The sequence below is a fragment of the Melanotaenia boesemani genome, chromosome 4 (assembly GCF_017639745.1).
Source record: "Melanotaenia boesemani isolate fMelBoe1 chromosome 4, fMelBoe1.pri, whole genome shotgun sequence".
NCBI classification, from domain to species: Eukaryota; Metazoa; Chordata; class Actinopteri; order Atheriniformes; family Melanotaeniidae; genus Melanotaenia; species Melanotaenia boesemani.
The window spans coordinates 39,673,352-39,689,616 of NC_055685.1; the positions used below are offsets into that span (position 1 = coordinate 39,673,352).

Below are 16,265 nucleotides of genomic sequence, written 5' to 3' on the forward strand. Positions count from 1 at the left end.
CTACACACTGGTTTATACTGGGATTAAAAGCTGCTACAGACTGGTTTATACTGGGATTAAAAGCTGTTACAGACTGGTTTATACTGGGATTAAAAGCTGCTACAGACTGGTTTATACTGGGATTAAAAGCTGTTACAGACTGGTTTATACTGGGATTAAAAGCTGCTACACACTGGTTTATACTGGGATTAAAAGCTGCTACACACTGGTTTATACTGGGATTAAAAGCTGTTACAGACTGGTTTATACTGGGATTAAAAGCTGCTACACACTGGTTTATACTGGGATTAAAAGCTGCTACACACTGGTTTATACTGGGATTAAAAGCTGTTACAGACTGGTTTATACTGGCATTAAAAGCTGTTACAGACTGGTTTATACTGGGATTAAAAGCTGCTACAGACTGGTTTATACTGGGATTAAAAGCTGCTACAGACTGGTTTATACTGGGATTAAAAGCTGCTACACACTGGTTTATACTGGGATTAAAAGCTGTTACAGACTGGTTTATACTGGGATTAAAAGCTGTTACAGACTGGTTTATACTGGGATTAAAAGCGGTTACAGACTGGTTTATACTGGGATTAAAAGCTTTTATAGACTGGTTTATACTGGGATTAAAAGCTGCAACCGGCTGGTTTATACTGGGATTAAAAGCTGCTACACACTGGTTTATACTGGGATTAAAAGCTGCTACACACTGGTTTATACTGGGATTAAAAGCTGCAACAGGCTGGTTTATACTGGGATTAAAAACTGCTACACACTGGTTTATACTGGGATTAAAAGCTGCTACACACTGGTTTATACTGGGATTAAAAGCTGCAACAGGCTGGTTTATACTGGGATTAAAAACTGCTACAGACTGGATTATACTGGGATTAAAAGCTGCTACACACTGGTTTATACTGGGATTAAAAGCTGCTACAGACTGGTTTATACTGGGATTAAAAGCTGCTACAGACTGGTTTATACTGGGATTAAAAACTGCAACAGGCTGGTTTATACTGGGATTAAAAACTGCTACACACTGGTTTATACTGGGATTAAAAGCTGTTACAGACTGGTTTATACTGGGATTAAAAGCTGTTGCAGACTGGTTTATACTGGGATTAAAAACTGCTACACACTGGTTTATACTGGGATTAAAAGCTGCAACAGGCTGGTTTATACTGGGATTAAAAACTGCTACACACTGGTTTATACTGGGATTAAAAGCTGCTACAGACTGGTTTATACTGGGATTAAAAGCTGTTACAGACTAGTTTATACTGGGATTAAAAGCTGCTACACACTTGTTTATACTGGGATTAAATGCTGCTACACACTGGTTTATACTAGGATTAAAAGCTGTTACAGACTGGTTTATACTGGGATTGAAAGCTGTTACAGACTGGTTTATACTGGGATTAAAAACTGCAACAGGCTGGTTTATACTGGGATTAAAAGCTGCTACACACTGGTTTATACTGGGATTAAAAGCTGCTACACACTGGTTTATAGTGGGATTAAAAGCTGCAACAGGCTGGTTTATACTGGGATTAAAAACTGCTACACACTGGTTTATACTGGGATTAAAAGCTGCTACAGACTGGTTTATACTGGGATTAAAAGCTGCTACAGACTGGTTTATACTGGGATTAAAAGCTGTTACAGACTGGTTTATACTGGGATTAAAAGCTGCTACAGACTGGTTTATACTGGGATTAAAAGCTGCTACACACTGGTTTATACTGGGATTAAAAGCTGCTACACACTGGTTTATACTGGGATTAAAAGCTGTTACAGACTGGTTTATACTGGGATTAAAAGCTGCTACACACTGGTTTATACTGGGATTAAAAGCTGCTACACACTGGTTTATACTGGGATTAAAAGCTGTTACAGACTGGTTTATACTGGGATTAAAAGCTGTTACAGACTGGTTTATACTGGGATTAAAAGCTGTTACACACTGGTTTATACTGGGATTAAAAGCTGTTACAGACTGGTTTATACTGGGATTAAAAGCTGCAACAGGCTGGTTTATACTGGGATTAAAAACTGCTACACACTGGTTTATACTGGGATTAAAAGCTGCTACACACTGGTTTATACTGGGATTAAAAGCTGCAACAGACTGGTTTATACTGGGATTAAAAACTGCTACACACTGGTTTATACTGGGATTAAAAGCTGCTACAGACTGGTTTATACTGGGATTAAAAGCTGTTACAGACTGGTTTATACTGGGATTAAAAGCTGCTACAGACTGGTTTATACTGGGATTCAAAGCTGTTACAGACTGGTTTATACTGGGATTAAAAGCTGCTACAGACTGGTTTATACTGGGATTAAAAACTGCAACAGACTGGTTTATACTGGCATTAAAAGCTGTTACAGACTGGTTTATACTGGGATTAAAAGCTGCTACAGACTGGTTTATACTGGGATTAAAAGCTGCTACAGACTGGTTTATACTGGGATTAAAAGCTGCTACACACTGGTTTATACTGGGATTAAAAGCTGTTACAGACTGGTTTATACTGGGATTAAAAACTGTTACAGACTGGTTTATACTGGGATTAAAAGCGGTTACAGACTGGTTTATACTGGGATTAAAAGCTTTTATAGACTGGTTTATACTGGGATTAAAAGCTGCAACCGGCTGGTTTATACTGGGATTAAAAGCTGCTACATACTGGTTTATACTGGGATTAAAAGCTGCTACACACTGGTTTATACTGGGATTAAAAGCTGCAACAGGCTGGTTTATACTGGGATTAAAAACTGCTACACACTGGTTTATACTGGGATTAAAAGCTGCTACACACTGGTTTATACTGGGATTAAAAGCTGCAACAGGCTGGTTTATACTGGGATTAAAAACTGCTACAGACTGGATTATACTGGGATTAAAAGCTGCTACACACTGGTTTATACTGGGATTAAAAGCTGCTACAGACTGGTTTATACTGGGATTAAAAGCTGCTACAGACTGGTTTATACTGGGATTAAAAACTGCAACAGGCTGGTTTATACTGGGATTAAAAACTGTTACAGACTGGTTTATACTGGGATTGAAAGCTGTTACAGACTGGTTTATACTGGGATTGAAAGCTGCTACAGACTGGTTTATACTGGGATTAAAAGCTGCTACAGACTGGTTTATACTGGGATTAAAAGCTGTTACAGACTGGTTTATACTGGGATTAAAAGCTGCTACAGACTGGTTTATACTGGGATTAAAAGCTGCTACAGACTGGTTTATACTGGGATTAAAAGCTGCTACACACTGGTTTATACTGGGATTAAAAGCTGCTACACACTGGTTTATACTGGGATTAAAAGCTGTTACAGACTGGTTTATACTGGGATTAAAAGCTGCTACACACTTGTTTATACTGGGATTAAAAGCTGCTACACACTGGTTTATACTGGGATTAAAAGCTGTTACAGACTGGTTTATACTGGGATTGAAAGCTGTTACAGACTGGTTTATACTGGGATTAAAAACTGCAACAGGCTGGTTTATACTGGGATTAAAAGCTGCTACACACTGGTTTATACTGGGATTAAAAGCTGCTACACACTGGTTTATAGTGGGATTAAAAGCTGCCACAGGCTGGTTTATACTGGGATTAAAAACTGCTACACACTGGTTTATACTGGGATTAAAAGCTGCTACAGACTGGTTTATACTGGGATTAAAAGCTGCTACAGACTGGTTTATACTGGGATTAAAAGCTGTTACAGACTGGTTTATACTGGGATTAAAAGCTGCTACAGACTGGTTTATACTGGGATTAAAAGCTGCTACACACTGGTTTATACTGGGATTAAAAGCTGCTACACACTGGTTTATACTGGGATTAAAAGCTGTTACAGACTGGTTTATACTGGGATTAAAAGCTGCTACACACTGGTTTATACTGGGATTAAAAGCTGCTACACACTGGTTTATACTGGGATTAAAAGCTGTTACAGACTGGTTTATACTGGGATTAAAAGCTGTTACAGACTGGTTTATACTGGGATTAAAAGCTGTTACACACTGGTTTATACTGGGATTAAAAGCTGTTACAGACTGGTTTATACTGGGATTAAAAGCTGCAACAGGCTGGTTTATACTGGGATTAAAAACTGCTACACACTGGTTTATACTGGGATTAAAAGCTGCTACACACTGGTTTATACTGGGATTAAAAGCTGCAACAGACTGGTTTATACTGGGATTAAAAACTGCTACACACTGGTTTATACTGGGATTAAAAGCTGCTACAGACTGGTTTATACTGGGATTAAAAGCTGTTACAGACTGGTTTATACTGGGATTAAAAGCTGCTACAGACTGGTTTATACTGGGATTAAAAGCTGCTACAGACTGGTTTATACTGGGATTCAAAGCTGTTACAGACTGGTTTATACTGGGATTAAAAGCTGCTACAGACTGGTTTATACTGGGATTAAAAACTGCAACAGACTGGTTTATACTGGCATTAAAAGCTGTTACAGACTGGTTTATACTGGGATTAAAAGCTGCTACAGACTGGTTTATACTGGGATTAAAAGCTGCTACAGACTGGTTTATACTGGGATTAAAAGCTGCTACACACTGGTTTATACTGGGATTAAAAGCTGTTACAGACTGGTTTATACTGGGATTAAAAGCTGTTACAGACTGGTTTATACTGGGATTAAAAGCGGTTACAGACTGGTTTATACTGGGATTAAAAGCTTTTATAGACTGGTTTATACTGGGATTAAAAGCTGCAACCGGCTGGTTTATACTGGGATTAAAAGCTGCTACATACTGGTTTATACTGGGATTAAAAGCTGCTACACACTGGTTTATACTGGGATTGAAAGCTGCTACAGACTGGTTTATACTGGGATTAAAAGCTGTTACAGACTGGTTTATACTGGGATTCAAAGCTGTTACAGACTGGTTTATACTGGGATTAAAAGCTGCTACAGACTGGTTTATACTGGGATTAAAAACTGCAACAGACTGGTTTATACTGGCATTAAAAGCTGTTACAGACTGGTTTATACTGGGATTAAAAGCTGCTACAGACTGGTTTATACTGGGATTAAAAGCTGCTACAGACTGGTTTATACTGGGATTAAAAGCTGCTACACACTGGTTTATACTGGGATTAAAAGCTGTTACAGACTGGTTTATACTGGGATTAAAAGCTGTTACAGACTGGTTTATACTGGGATTAAAAGCGGTTACAGACTGGTTTATACTGGGATTAAAAGCTTTTATAGACTGGTTTATACTGGGATTAAAAGCTGCAACCGGCTGGTTTATACTGGGATTAAAAGCTGCTACATACTGGTTTATACTGGGATTAAAAGCTGCTACACACTGGTTTATACTGGGATTAAAAGCTGCAACAGGCTGGTTTATACTGGGATTAAAAACTGCTACACACTGGTTTATACTGGGATTAAAAGCTGCTACACACTGGTTTATACTGGGATTAAAAGCTGCAACAGGCTGGTTTATACTGGGATTAAAAACTGCTACAGACTGGATTATACTGGGATTAAAAGCTGCTACACACTGGTTTATACTGGGATTAAAAGCTGCTACAGACTGGTTTATACTGGGATTAAAAGCTGCTACAGACTGGTTTATACTGGGATTAAAAACTGCAACAGGCTGGTTTATACTGGGATTAAAAACTGCTACAGACTGGTTTATACTGGGATTGAAAGCTGTTACAGACTGGTTTATACTGGGATTGAAAGCTGCTACAGACTGGTTTATACTGGGATTAAAAGCTGCTACAGACTGGTTTATACTGGGATTAAAAGCTGTTACAGACTGGTTTATACTGGGATTAAAAGCTGCTACAGACTGGTTTATACTGGGATTAAAAGCTGCTACAGACTGGTTTATACTGGGATTAAAAGCTGCTACACACTGGTTTATACTGGGATTAAAAGCTGCTACAGACTGGTTTATACTGGGATTAAAAGCTGTTACAGACTGGTTTATACTGGGATTAAAAGCTGCTACAGACTGGTTTATACTGGGATTAAAAGCTGCTACACACTGGTTTATACTGGGATTAAAAGCTGTTACAGACTGGTTTATACTGGGATTGAAAGCTGTTACAGACTGGTTTATACTGGGATTAAAAGCTGCTACAGACTGGTTTATACTGGGATTAAAAGCTGCTACACACTGGTTTATACTGGGATTAAAAGCTGCTACAGACTGGTTTATACTGGGATTAAAAGCTGCTACGGACTGGTTTATACTGGGATTAAAAACTGCTACACACTGGTTTATACTGGGATTAAAAGCTGCTACAGACTGGTTTATACTGGGATTAAAAGCTGCTACAGACTGGTTTATACTGGGATTAAAAGCTGTTACAGACTGGTTTATACTGGGATTAAAAGCTGCTACAGACTGGTTTATACTGGGATTAAAAGCTGCTACAGACTGGTTTATACTGGGATTAAAAGCTGCTACACACTGGTTTATACTGGGATTAAAAGCTGTTACAGACTGGTTTATACTGGGATTAAAAGCTGCTACACACTGGTTTATACTGGGATTAAAAGCTGCTACACACTGGTTTATACTGGGATTAAAAGCTGTTACAGACTGGTTTATACTGGGATTAAAAGCTGTTACAGACTGGTTTATACTGGGATTAAAAGCTGTTACACACTGGTTTATACTGGGATTAAAAGCTGTTACAGACTGGTTTATACTGGGATTAAAAGCTGCAACAGGCTGGTTTATACTGGGATTAAAAGCTGCTACACACTGGTTTATACTGGGATTAAAAGCTGCTACACACTGGTTTATACTGGGATTAAAAGCTGCAACAGACTGGTTTATACTGGGATTAAAAACTGCTACACACTGGTTTATACTGGGATTAAAAGCTGCTACAGACTGGTTTATACTGGGATTAAAAGCTGTTACAGACTGGTTTATACTGGGATTAAAAGCTGCTACAGACTGGTTTATACTGGGATTAAAAGCTGCTACAGACTGGTTTATACTGGGATTCAAAGCTGTTACAGACTGGTTTATACTGGGATTAAAAGCTGCTACAGACTGGTTTATACTGGGATTAAAAACTGCAACAGACTGGTTTATACTGGCATTAAAAGCTGTTACAGACTGGTTTATACTGGGATTAAAAGCTGCTACAGACTGGTTTATACTGGGATTAAAAGCTGCTACAGACTGGTTTATACTGGGATTAAAAGCTGCTACACACTGGTTTATACTGGGATTAAAAGCTGTTACAGACTGGTTTATACTGGGATTAAAAGCTGTTACAGACTGGTTTATACTGGGATTAAAAGCTGTTACAGACTGGTTTATACTGGGATTAAAAGCTGTTACAGACTGGTTTATACTGGGATTAAAAGCTGCTACCGGCTGGTTTATACTGGGATTAAAAGCTGCTACACACTGGTTTATACTGGGATTAAAAGCTGCTACAGACTGGTTTATACTGGGATTAAAAGCTGCTACAGACTGGTTTATACTGGATTAAAAGCTGCTACACACTGGTTTATACTGGGATTAAAAGCTGCTACAGACTGGTTTATACTGGGATTAAAAGCTGCAACAGGCTGGTTATACTGGGATTAAAAAGCTGCTACAGACTGGTTTATACTGGGATTAAAAGCTGCTACACAACTGGTTTATACTGGGATTAAAAGCTGCTAACAGACTGGTTTATACTGGGATTAAAAAGCTGCTACAGACTGGTTTATACTGGGATTAAAAGCTGCTACAGACTGGTTATACTGGGATTAAAAGCTGCTACAGACTGGTTTATACTGGGATTAAAAGCTGCTTACAGACTGGTTTATACTGGGATTAAAAGCTGCTACAGACTGGTTTATACTGGGATTAAAAGCTGCTACAGACTGGTTTATACTGGGATTAAAAGCTGCTACAGACTGGTTTATACTGGGATTAAAAGCTGCTACAGACTGGTTTATACTGGGATTAAAAGCTGCTTACAGACTGGTTTATACTGGGATTAAAAGCTGCTACAGACTGGTTTATACTGGGATTAAAAGCTGCTACAGACTGGTTTATACTGGGATTAAAAGCTGCTTACAGACTGGTTTATACTGGGATTAAAAGCTGCTTACAGACTGGTTTATACTGGGATTAAAAGCTGCTACAGACTGGTTTATACTGGGATTAAAAGCTGCTACAGACTGGTTTATACTGGGATTAAAAGCTGCTACAGACTGGTTTATACTGGGATTAAAAGCTGTTACAGACTGGTTTATACTGGGATTAAAAGCTGCTACAGACTGGTTTATACTGGGATTAAAAGCTGCTACAGACTGGTTTATACTGGGATTAAAAGCTGCTACAGACTGGTTTATACTGGGATTAAAAGCTGCTACAGACTGGTTTATACTGGGATTAAAAGCTGCTACAGACTGGTTTATACTGGGATTAAAAGCTGCTACAGACTGGTTTATACTGGGATTAAAAGCTGCTACAGACTGGTTTATACTGGGATTAAAAGCTGCTACAGACTGGTTTATACTGGGATTAAAAGCTGCTACAGACTGGTTTATACTGGGATTAAAAGCTGCTACAGACTGGTTTATACTGGGATTAAAAGCTGCTACAGACTGGTTTATACTGGGATTAAAAGCTGCTACAGACTGGTTTATACTGGGATTAAAAGCTGCTACAGACTGGTTTATACTGGGATTAAAAGCTGCTACAGACTGGTTTATACTGGGATTAAAAGCTGCTACAGACTGGTTTATACTGGATTAAAAGCTGCTACAGACTGGTTTATACTGGGATTAAAAGCTGCTACAGACTGGTTTATACTGGGATTAAAAGCTGCTACAGACTGGTTTATACTGGGATTAAAAGCTGCTACAGACTGGTTTATACTGGGATTAAAAGCTGCTACACACTGGTTTATACTGGGATTAAAAGCTGCTACAGCCTGGTTTATACTGGGATTAAAAGCTGCTACAGACTGGTTTATACTGGGATTAAAAGCTGCTACAGACTGGTTTATACTGGGATTAAAAGCTGCTACAGACTGGTTTATACTGGGATTAAAAGCTGCTACAGACTGGTTTATACTGGGATTAAAAGCTGCTACAGACTGGTTTATACTGGGATTAAAAGCTGCTACAGACTGGTTTATACTGGGATTAAAAGCTGCTACACACTGGTTTATACTGGGATTAAAAGCTGCTACACACTGGTTTATACTGGGATTAAAAGCTGCTACACACTGGTTTATACTGGGATTAAAAGCTGCTACAGACTGGTTTATACTGGGATTAAAAGCTGCTACAGACTGGTTTATACTGGGATTAAAAACTGCTACACACTGGTTTATACTGGGATTAAAAGCTGCTACACACTGGTTTATACTGGGATTAAAAGCTGCTACAGACTGGTTTATACTGGGATTAAAAGCTGCTACAGACTGGTTTATACTGGGATTAAAAGCTGCTACAGACTGGTTTATACTGGGATTAAAAGCTGCTACACACTGGTTTATACTGGGATTAAAAGCTGCTACAGACTGGTTTATACTGGGATTAAAAGCTGCAACAGGCTGGTTTATACTGGGATTAAAAACTGCTACAGACTGGTTTATACTGGGATTAAAAGCTGCTACAGACTGGTTTTATACTGGGATTAAAAGCTGTTACAGACTGGTTTATACTGGGATTAAAAGCTGCTACAGACTGGTTTATACTGGGATTAAAAGCTGCTACAGACTGGTTTATACTGGGATTAAAAACTGCTACAGACTGGTTTATACTGGGATTAAAAGCTGCTACAGACTGCTTTATACTGGGATTAAAAGCTGTTACAGACTGGTTTATACTGGGATTAAAAGCTGCTACAGACTGGTTTATACTGGGATTAAAAGCTGCTACAGACTGGTTTATACTGGGATTAAAAGCTGCTACAGACTGGTTTATACTGGGATTAAAAGCTGCTACAGACTGGTTTATACTGGGATTAAAAGCTGCTACAGACTGGTTTATACTGGGATTAAAAGCTGCTACAGACTGGTTTATACTGGGATTAAAAGCTGTTACAGACTGGTTTATACTGGGATTAAAAGCTGCTACAGACTGGTTTATACTGGGATTAAAAGCTGCTACAGACTGGTTTATACTGGGATTAAAAGCTGCTACACACTGGTTTATACTGGGATTAAAAGCTGCTACAGACTGGTTTATACTGGGATTAAAAGCTGTTACAGACTGGTTTATACTGGGATTAAAAGCTGCTTTCAGACTGGTTTATACTGGGATTAAAAGCTGCTACAGACTGGTTTATACTGGGATTAAAAGCTGCTACAGACTGGTTTATACTGGGATTAAAAGCTGCTACAGACTGGTTTATACTGGGATTAAAAGCTGCTACAGACTGGTTTATACTGGGATTAAAAGCTGTTACAGACTGGTTTATACTGGGATTAAAAGCTGCTACAGACTGGTTTATACTGGGATTAAAAGCTGTTACAGACTGGTTTATACTGGGATTAAAAGCTGCTTACAGACTGGTTTATACTGGGATTAAAAGCTGCTACAGACTGGTTTATACTGGGATTAAAAGCTGTTACAGACTGGTTTATACTGGGATTAAAAGCTGTTACAGACTGGTTTATACTGGGATTAAAAGCTGCTACAGACTGGTTTATACTGGGATTAAAGCTGCTACAGACTGGTTTATACTGGGATTAAAAGCTGCTACAGACTGGTTTATACTGGGATTAAAAGCTGCTACAGACTGGTTTATACTGGGATTAAAAGCTGCTACAGACTGGTTTATACTGGGATTAAAAGCTGTTACAGACTGGTTTATACTGGGATTAAAAGCTGTTACAGACTGGTTTATACTGGGATTAAAAGCTGCTACAGACTGGTTTATACTGGGATTAAAAGCTGCTACAGACTGGTTTATACTGGGATTAAAAGCTGCTACAGACTGGTTTATACTGGGATTAAAAGCTGTTACAGACTGGTTTATACTGGGATTAAAAGCTGCTACAGACTGGTTTATACTGGGATTAAAAGCTGCTACAGACTGGTTTATACTGGGATTAAAAGCTGTTACAGACTGGTTTATACTGGGATTAAAAGCTGCTACAGACTGGTTTATACTGGGATTTAAAGCTGTTACAGACTGGTTTATACTGGGATTAAAAGCTGTTACAGACTGGTTTATACTGGGATTAAAAGCTGTTATAGACTGGTTTATACTGGGATTAAAAGCTGCAACAGGCTGGTTTATACTGGGATTAAAAGCTGCTACACACTGGTTTATACTGGGATTAAAAGCTGTTACAGACTGGTTTATACTGGGATTAAAAGCTGTTACAGACTGGTTTATACTGGGATTAAAAGCTGCTACCGGCTGGTTTATACTGGGATTAAAAGCTGCTACACACTGGTTTATAGTGGGATTAAAAGCTGCTACACACTGGTTTATACTGGGATTAAAAGCTGCTACAGGACTGGTTTATACTGGGATTAAAAGCTGCTACAGACTGGTTTATACTGGGATTAAAAGCTGCTACAGACTGGTTTATACTGGGATTAAAAGCTGTTACAGACTGGTTTATACTGGGATTAAAAGCTGCTACAGACTGGTTTATACTGGGATTAAAAGCTGTTACAGACTGGTTTATACTGGGATTAAAAGCTGCTACACACTGGTTTATACTGGGATTAAAAGCTGCTACACACTGGTTTATACTGGGATTAAAAGCTGTTACAGACTGGTTTATACTGGGATTAAAAGCTGCTACACACTGGTTTATACTGGGATTAAAAGCTGCTACACACTGGTTTATACTGGGATTAAAAGCTGCTACAGCACTGGTTTATACTGGGATTAAAAGCTGCTACAGACTGGTTTATACTGGGATTAAAAGCTGCTACACACTGGTTTATACTGGGATTAAAAGCTGCTACAGACTGGTTTATACTGGGATTAAAAGCTGCAACAGACTGGTTTATACTGGGATTAAAAGCTGCTACAGACTGGTTTATACTGGGATTAAAAGCTGCAACAGACTGGTTTATACTGGGATTAAAAACTGCTACACGACTGGTTTATACTGGGATTAAAAGCTGCTACAGACTGGTTTATACTGGGATTAAAAGCTGTTACAGACTGGTTTATACTGGGATTAAAAGCTGCTACAGACTGGTTTATACTGGGATTAAAAGCTGCTACAGACTGGTTTATACTGGGATTCAAAGCTGTTACAGACTGGTTTATACTGGGATTAAAAGCTGCTACAGACTGGTTTATACTGGGATTAAAAAGCTGCTACAGACTGGTTTATACTGGATTAAAAGCTGTTACAGACTGGTTTATACTGGGATTAAAAGCTGCTACAGACTGGTTTATACTGGGATTAAAAGCTGCTACAGACTGGTTTATACTGGGATTAAAAGCTGCTACACACTGGTTTATACTGGGATTAAAAGCTGCTACAGACTGGTTTATACTGGGATTAAAAGCTGCTACAGACTGGTTTATACTGGGATTAAAAGCTGCTACAGACTGGTTTATACTGGGATTAAAAGCTGTTACAGACTGGTTTATACTGGGATTAAAAGCTGCTACAGACTGGTTTATACTGGGATTAAAAGCTGCTACAGACTGGTTTATACTGGGATTAAAAGCTGCTACAGACTGGTTTATACTGGGATTAAAAGCTGCTACACAGCTGGTTTATACTGGGATTAAAAGCTGCTACAGACTGGTTTATACTGGGATTAAAAGCTGCTACACAGCTGGTTTATACTGGGATTAAAAGCTGCTACACACTGGTTTATACTGGGATTAAAAGCTGCTACAGACTGGTTTATACTGGGATTAAAAAGCTGCTAACAGCTGGTTTATACTGGGATTAAAAGCTGCTACAGACTGGTTTATACTGGGATTAAAAGCTGCTACAGACTGGTTTATACTGGGATTAAAAGCTGCTACACACTGGTTTATACTGGGATTAAAAGCTGCTACAGACTGGTTTATACTGGGATTAAAAGCTGCTACAGACTGGTTTATACTGGGATTAAAAGCTGCTACACACTGGTTTATACTGGGATTAAAAGCTGCTACAGACTGGTTTATACTGGGATTAAAAGCTGCTACAGACTGGTTTATACTGGGATTAAAAGCTGTTACAGACTGGTTTATACTGGGATTAAAAGCTGCTACAGACTGGTTTATACTGGGATTAAAAGCTGCTACACACTGGTTTATACTGGGATTAAAAGCTGCTACAGACTGGTTTATACTGGGATTAAAAGCTGCAACAGGCTGGTTTATACTGGGATTAAAAACTGCTACAGACTGGATTATACTGGGATTAAAAGCTGCTACAGACTGGTTTATACTGGGATTAAAAGCTGCTACAGACTGGTTTATACTGGGATTAAAAGCTGCTACAGACTGGTTTATACTGGGATTAAAAACTGCAACAGGCTGGTTTATACTGGGATTAAAAACTGCTACAGACTGGATTATACTGGGATTAAAAGCTGCTACAGACTGACTTATACTGGGATTAAAAGCTGTTACAGACTGGTTTATACTGGGATTAAAAGCTGCTACAGACTGGTTTATACTGGGATTAAAAGCTGCTACAGACTGGTTTATACTGGGATTAAAAACTGCTACACACTGGTTTATACTGGGATTAAAAGCTGCTACAGACTGCTTTATACTGGGATTAAAAGCTGTTACAGACTGGTTTATACTGGGATTAAAAGCTGCTACACACTGGTTTATACTGGGATTAAAAGCTGTTACAGACTGGTTTATACTGGGATTGAAAGCTGTTACAGACTGGTTTATACTGGGATTGAAAGCTGCTACAGACTGGTTTATACTGGGATTAAAAGCTGCTACAGACTGGTTTATACTGGGATTAAAAGCTGTTACAGACTGGTTTATACTGGGATTAAAAGCTGCTACAGACTGGTTTATACTGGGATTAAAAGCTGCTACAGACTGGTTTATACTGGGATTAAAAACTGCTACACACTGGTTTATACTGGGATAAAAAGGTGCTACAGACTGGTTTATACTGGGATTAAAAGCTGTTACAGACTGCTTTATACTGGGATTAAAAGCTGTTACAGACTGGTTTATACTGGGATTAAAAGCTGCTACAGACTGGTTTATACTGGGATTAAAAGCTGTTACAGACTGGTTTATACTGGGATTAAAAGCTGCTACAGACTGGTTTATACTGGGATTAAAAGCTGCTACAGACTGGTTTATACTGGGATTAAAAGCTGTTACAGACTGGTTTATACTGGGATTAAAAGCTGCTACAGACTGGTTTATACTGGGATTAAAAGCTGTTACAGACTGGTTTATACTGGGATTGAAAGCTGTTACAGACTGGTTTATACTGGGATTGAAAGCTGCTACAGACTGGTTTATACTGGGATTAAAAGCTGTTACAGACTGGTTTATACTGGGATTAAAAGCTGTTACAGACTGGTTTATACTGGGATTAAAAGCTGCTATAGACTGGTTTATACTGGGATTTAAAGCTGCTACAGACTGGTTTATACTGGGATAAAAAGCTGCTACAGACTGGTTTATACTGGGATTGAAAGCTGTTACAGACTGGTTTATACTGGGATTGAAAGCTGCTACAGACTGGTTTATACTGGGATTAAAAGCTGTTACAGACTGGTTTATACTGGGATTAAAAGCTGTTACAGACTGGTTTATACTGGGATTAAAAGCTGCTATAGACTGGTTTATACTGGGATTTAAAGCTGCTACAGACTGGTTTATACTGGGATAAAAGCTGCTACAGACTGGTTTATACTGGGATTGAAAGCTGTTACAGACTGGTTTATACTGGGATTAAAAGCTGCTACAGACTGGTTTATACTGGGATTAAAAGCTGTTACAGACTGGTTTATACTGGGATTAAAAGCTGTTACAGACTGGTTTATACTGGGATTAAAAGCTGCTATAGACTGGTTTATACTGGGATTTAAAGCTGCTACAGACTGGTTTATACTGGGATTAAAAGCTGTTGTCTCTCTGTCAGATACCTTCGCCAGTAAAGTGGCAGCCATCCAGGATCAATATGCAGACGCCTCCATCGGCAACGTGACAGGAAGTAACGCTGTCAACGTCTTCCTGGGCATCGGCGTGGCCTGGTCTATCGCTGCCATCTACCATTACTCGCAGGGGAACGAGTTCAGAGTGGACCCCGGCACGCTGGCCTTCTCCGTCACACTCTTCACCATCTTCGCCTTCATCTGCATCGCAGTCCTCATCTACCGCCGCCGGCCCATGATCGGTGGGGAGCTTGGTGGCCCACGACTCCCCAAGATCCTCACATCCTGCCTGTTCTTCAGCCTGTGGTTGATGTACATCGTCTTCTCCTCGCTGGAGGCCTACTGCCACATAAAGGGCTTCTAGGAGCCCCAAGAGCTTCTACTGGACTGCTTCAGGTTCCTCACGGGTTCCTACATTGTTTATTTGTGTAAGGTTTGGTTTGGACTTATCTGACAGGTGAGGGCTTCCAAGATGTTTGGATGGTTCGGGTTCACAGATCTTTGCTGACCAGTGTTTGGACATCATGTGGTGGATCTTCTGAGTTCCTGTGATTGGTTGTGATCAGTTATTTGTCTGAATCAATATTTCTGCTGATGGTTGCTGAACCCTCTGGATCCTGGTGGAACCCTGAAAATCCCCAAACCCTCTGGATCCCGATGGAACCCCGAAAATCCCCAAACCCTCTGGATCCCGATGGAACCCTGAAAATCCCCAAACCTTCTGGATCCTGGTGGAACCCCAAAAGTCCCCAAACCTTCTGGATCCTGGTGGAACCCCAAAAGTCCCCAAACCTTCTGGATCCTGGTGGAATCCCGAAAATCCCCAAACCTTCTGGATCCTGGTGGAACCCTGAAAATCCCCAAACCCTCTGGATCCTGGTGGAACCCCGAAAAGTGCCGAACCCTCTGGATCCTGGTGGAACCCCGAAAATCCCCAAACCCTCTGGATCCTGGTGGAACCCCGAAAAGTGCTGAACCCTCTGTCTGACTGTGGTGTCCTTTCTGGATGTTTCTCAGGTCGATGAGTGCTGACTCCCACTCAGTCATCTTTATCCAGACATACCTCCCAAACACAAATATTTACCTGCACCATAAATTCTCCTTTATGTATGTTTTGGTTTTTTCATGCATGAATTTGAACTCACGTCACCATAGCGACCGTGAGCAGCCAGGCGTTG

The 16,265-nt window shown here is 39.6% G+C and overlaps 1 protein-coding gene across 1 annotated transcript in view; it reads left to right on the forward strand.

Moving 5' to 3' along the window:
- The window catches only part of LOC121638251 (sodium/calcium exchanger 1-like), a 58,286-nt gene extending 42,491 nt beyond the window's left edge, over positions 1-15,795 (forward strand). Inside the window, exon 10 of the mRNA XM_041982911.1 lies at positions 15,075-15,795. Coding sequence (XP_041838845.1) covers positions 15,075-15,451 — 377 coding nt within the window. The 3' untranslated portion in view covers positions 15,452-15,795. The remainder of the gene's footprint in view (positions 1-15,074) is intronic.
- The last annotated feature ends 470 nt before the right edge of the window (positions 15,796-16,265 follow it).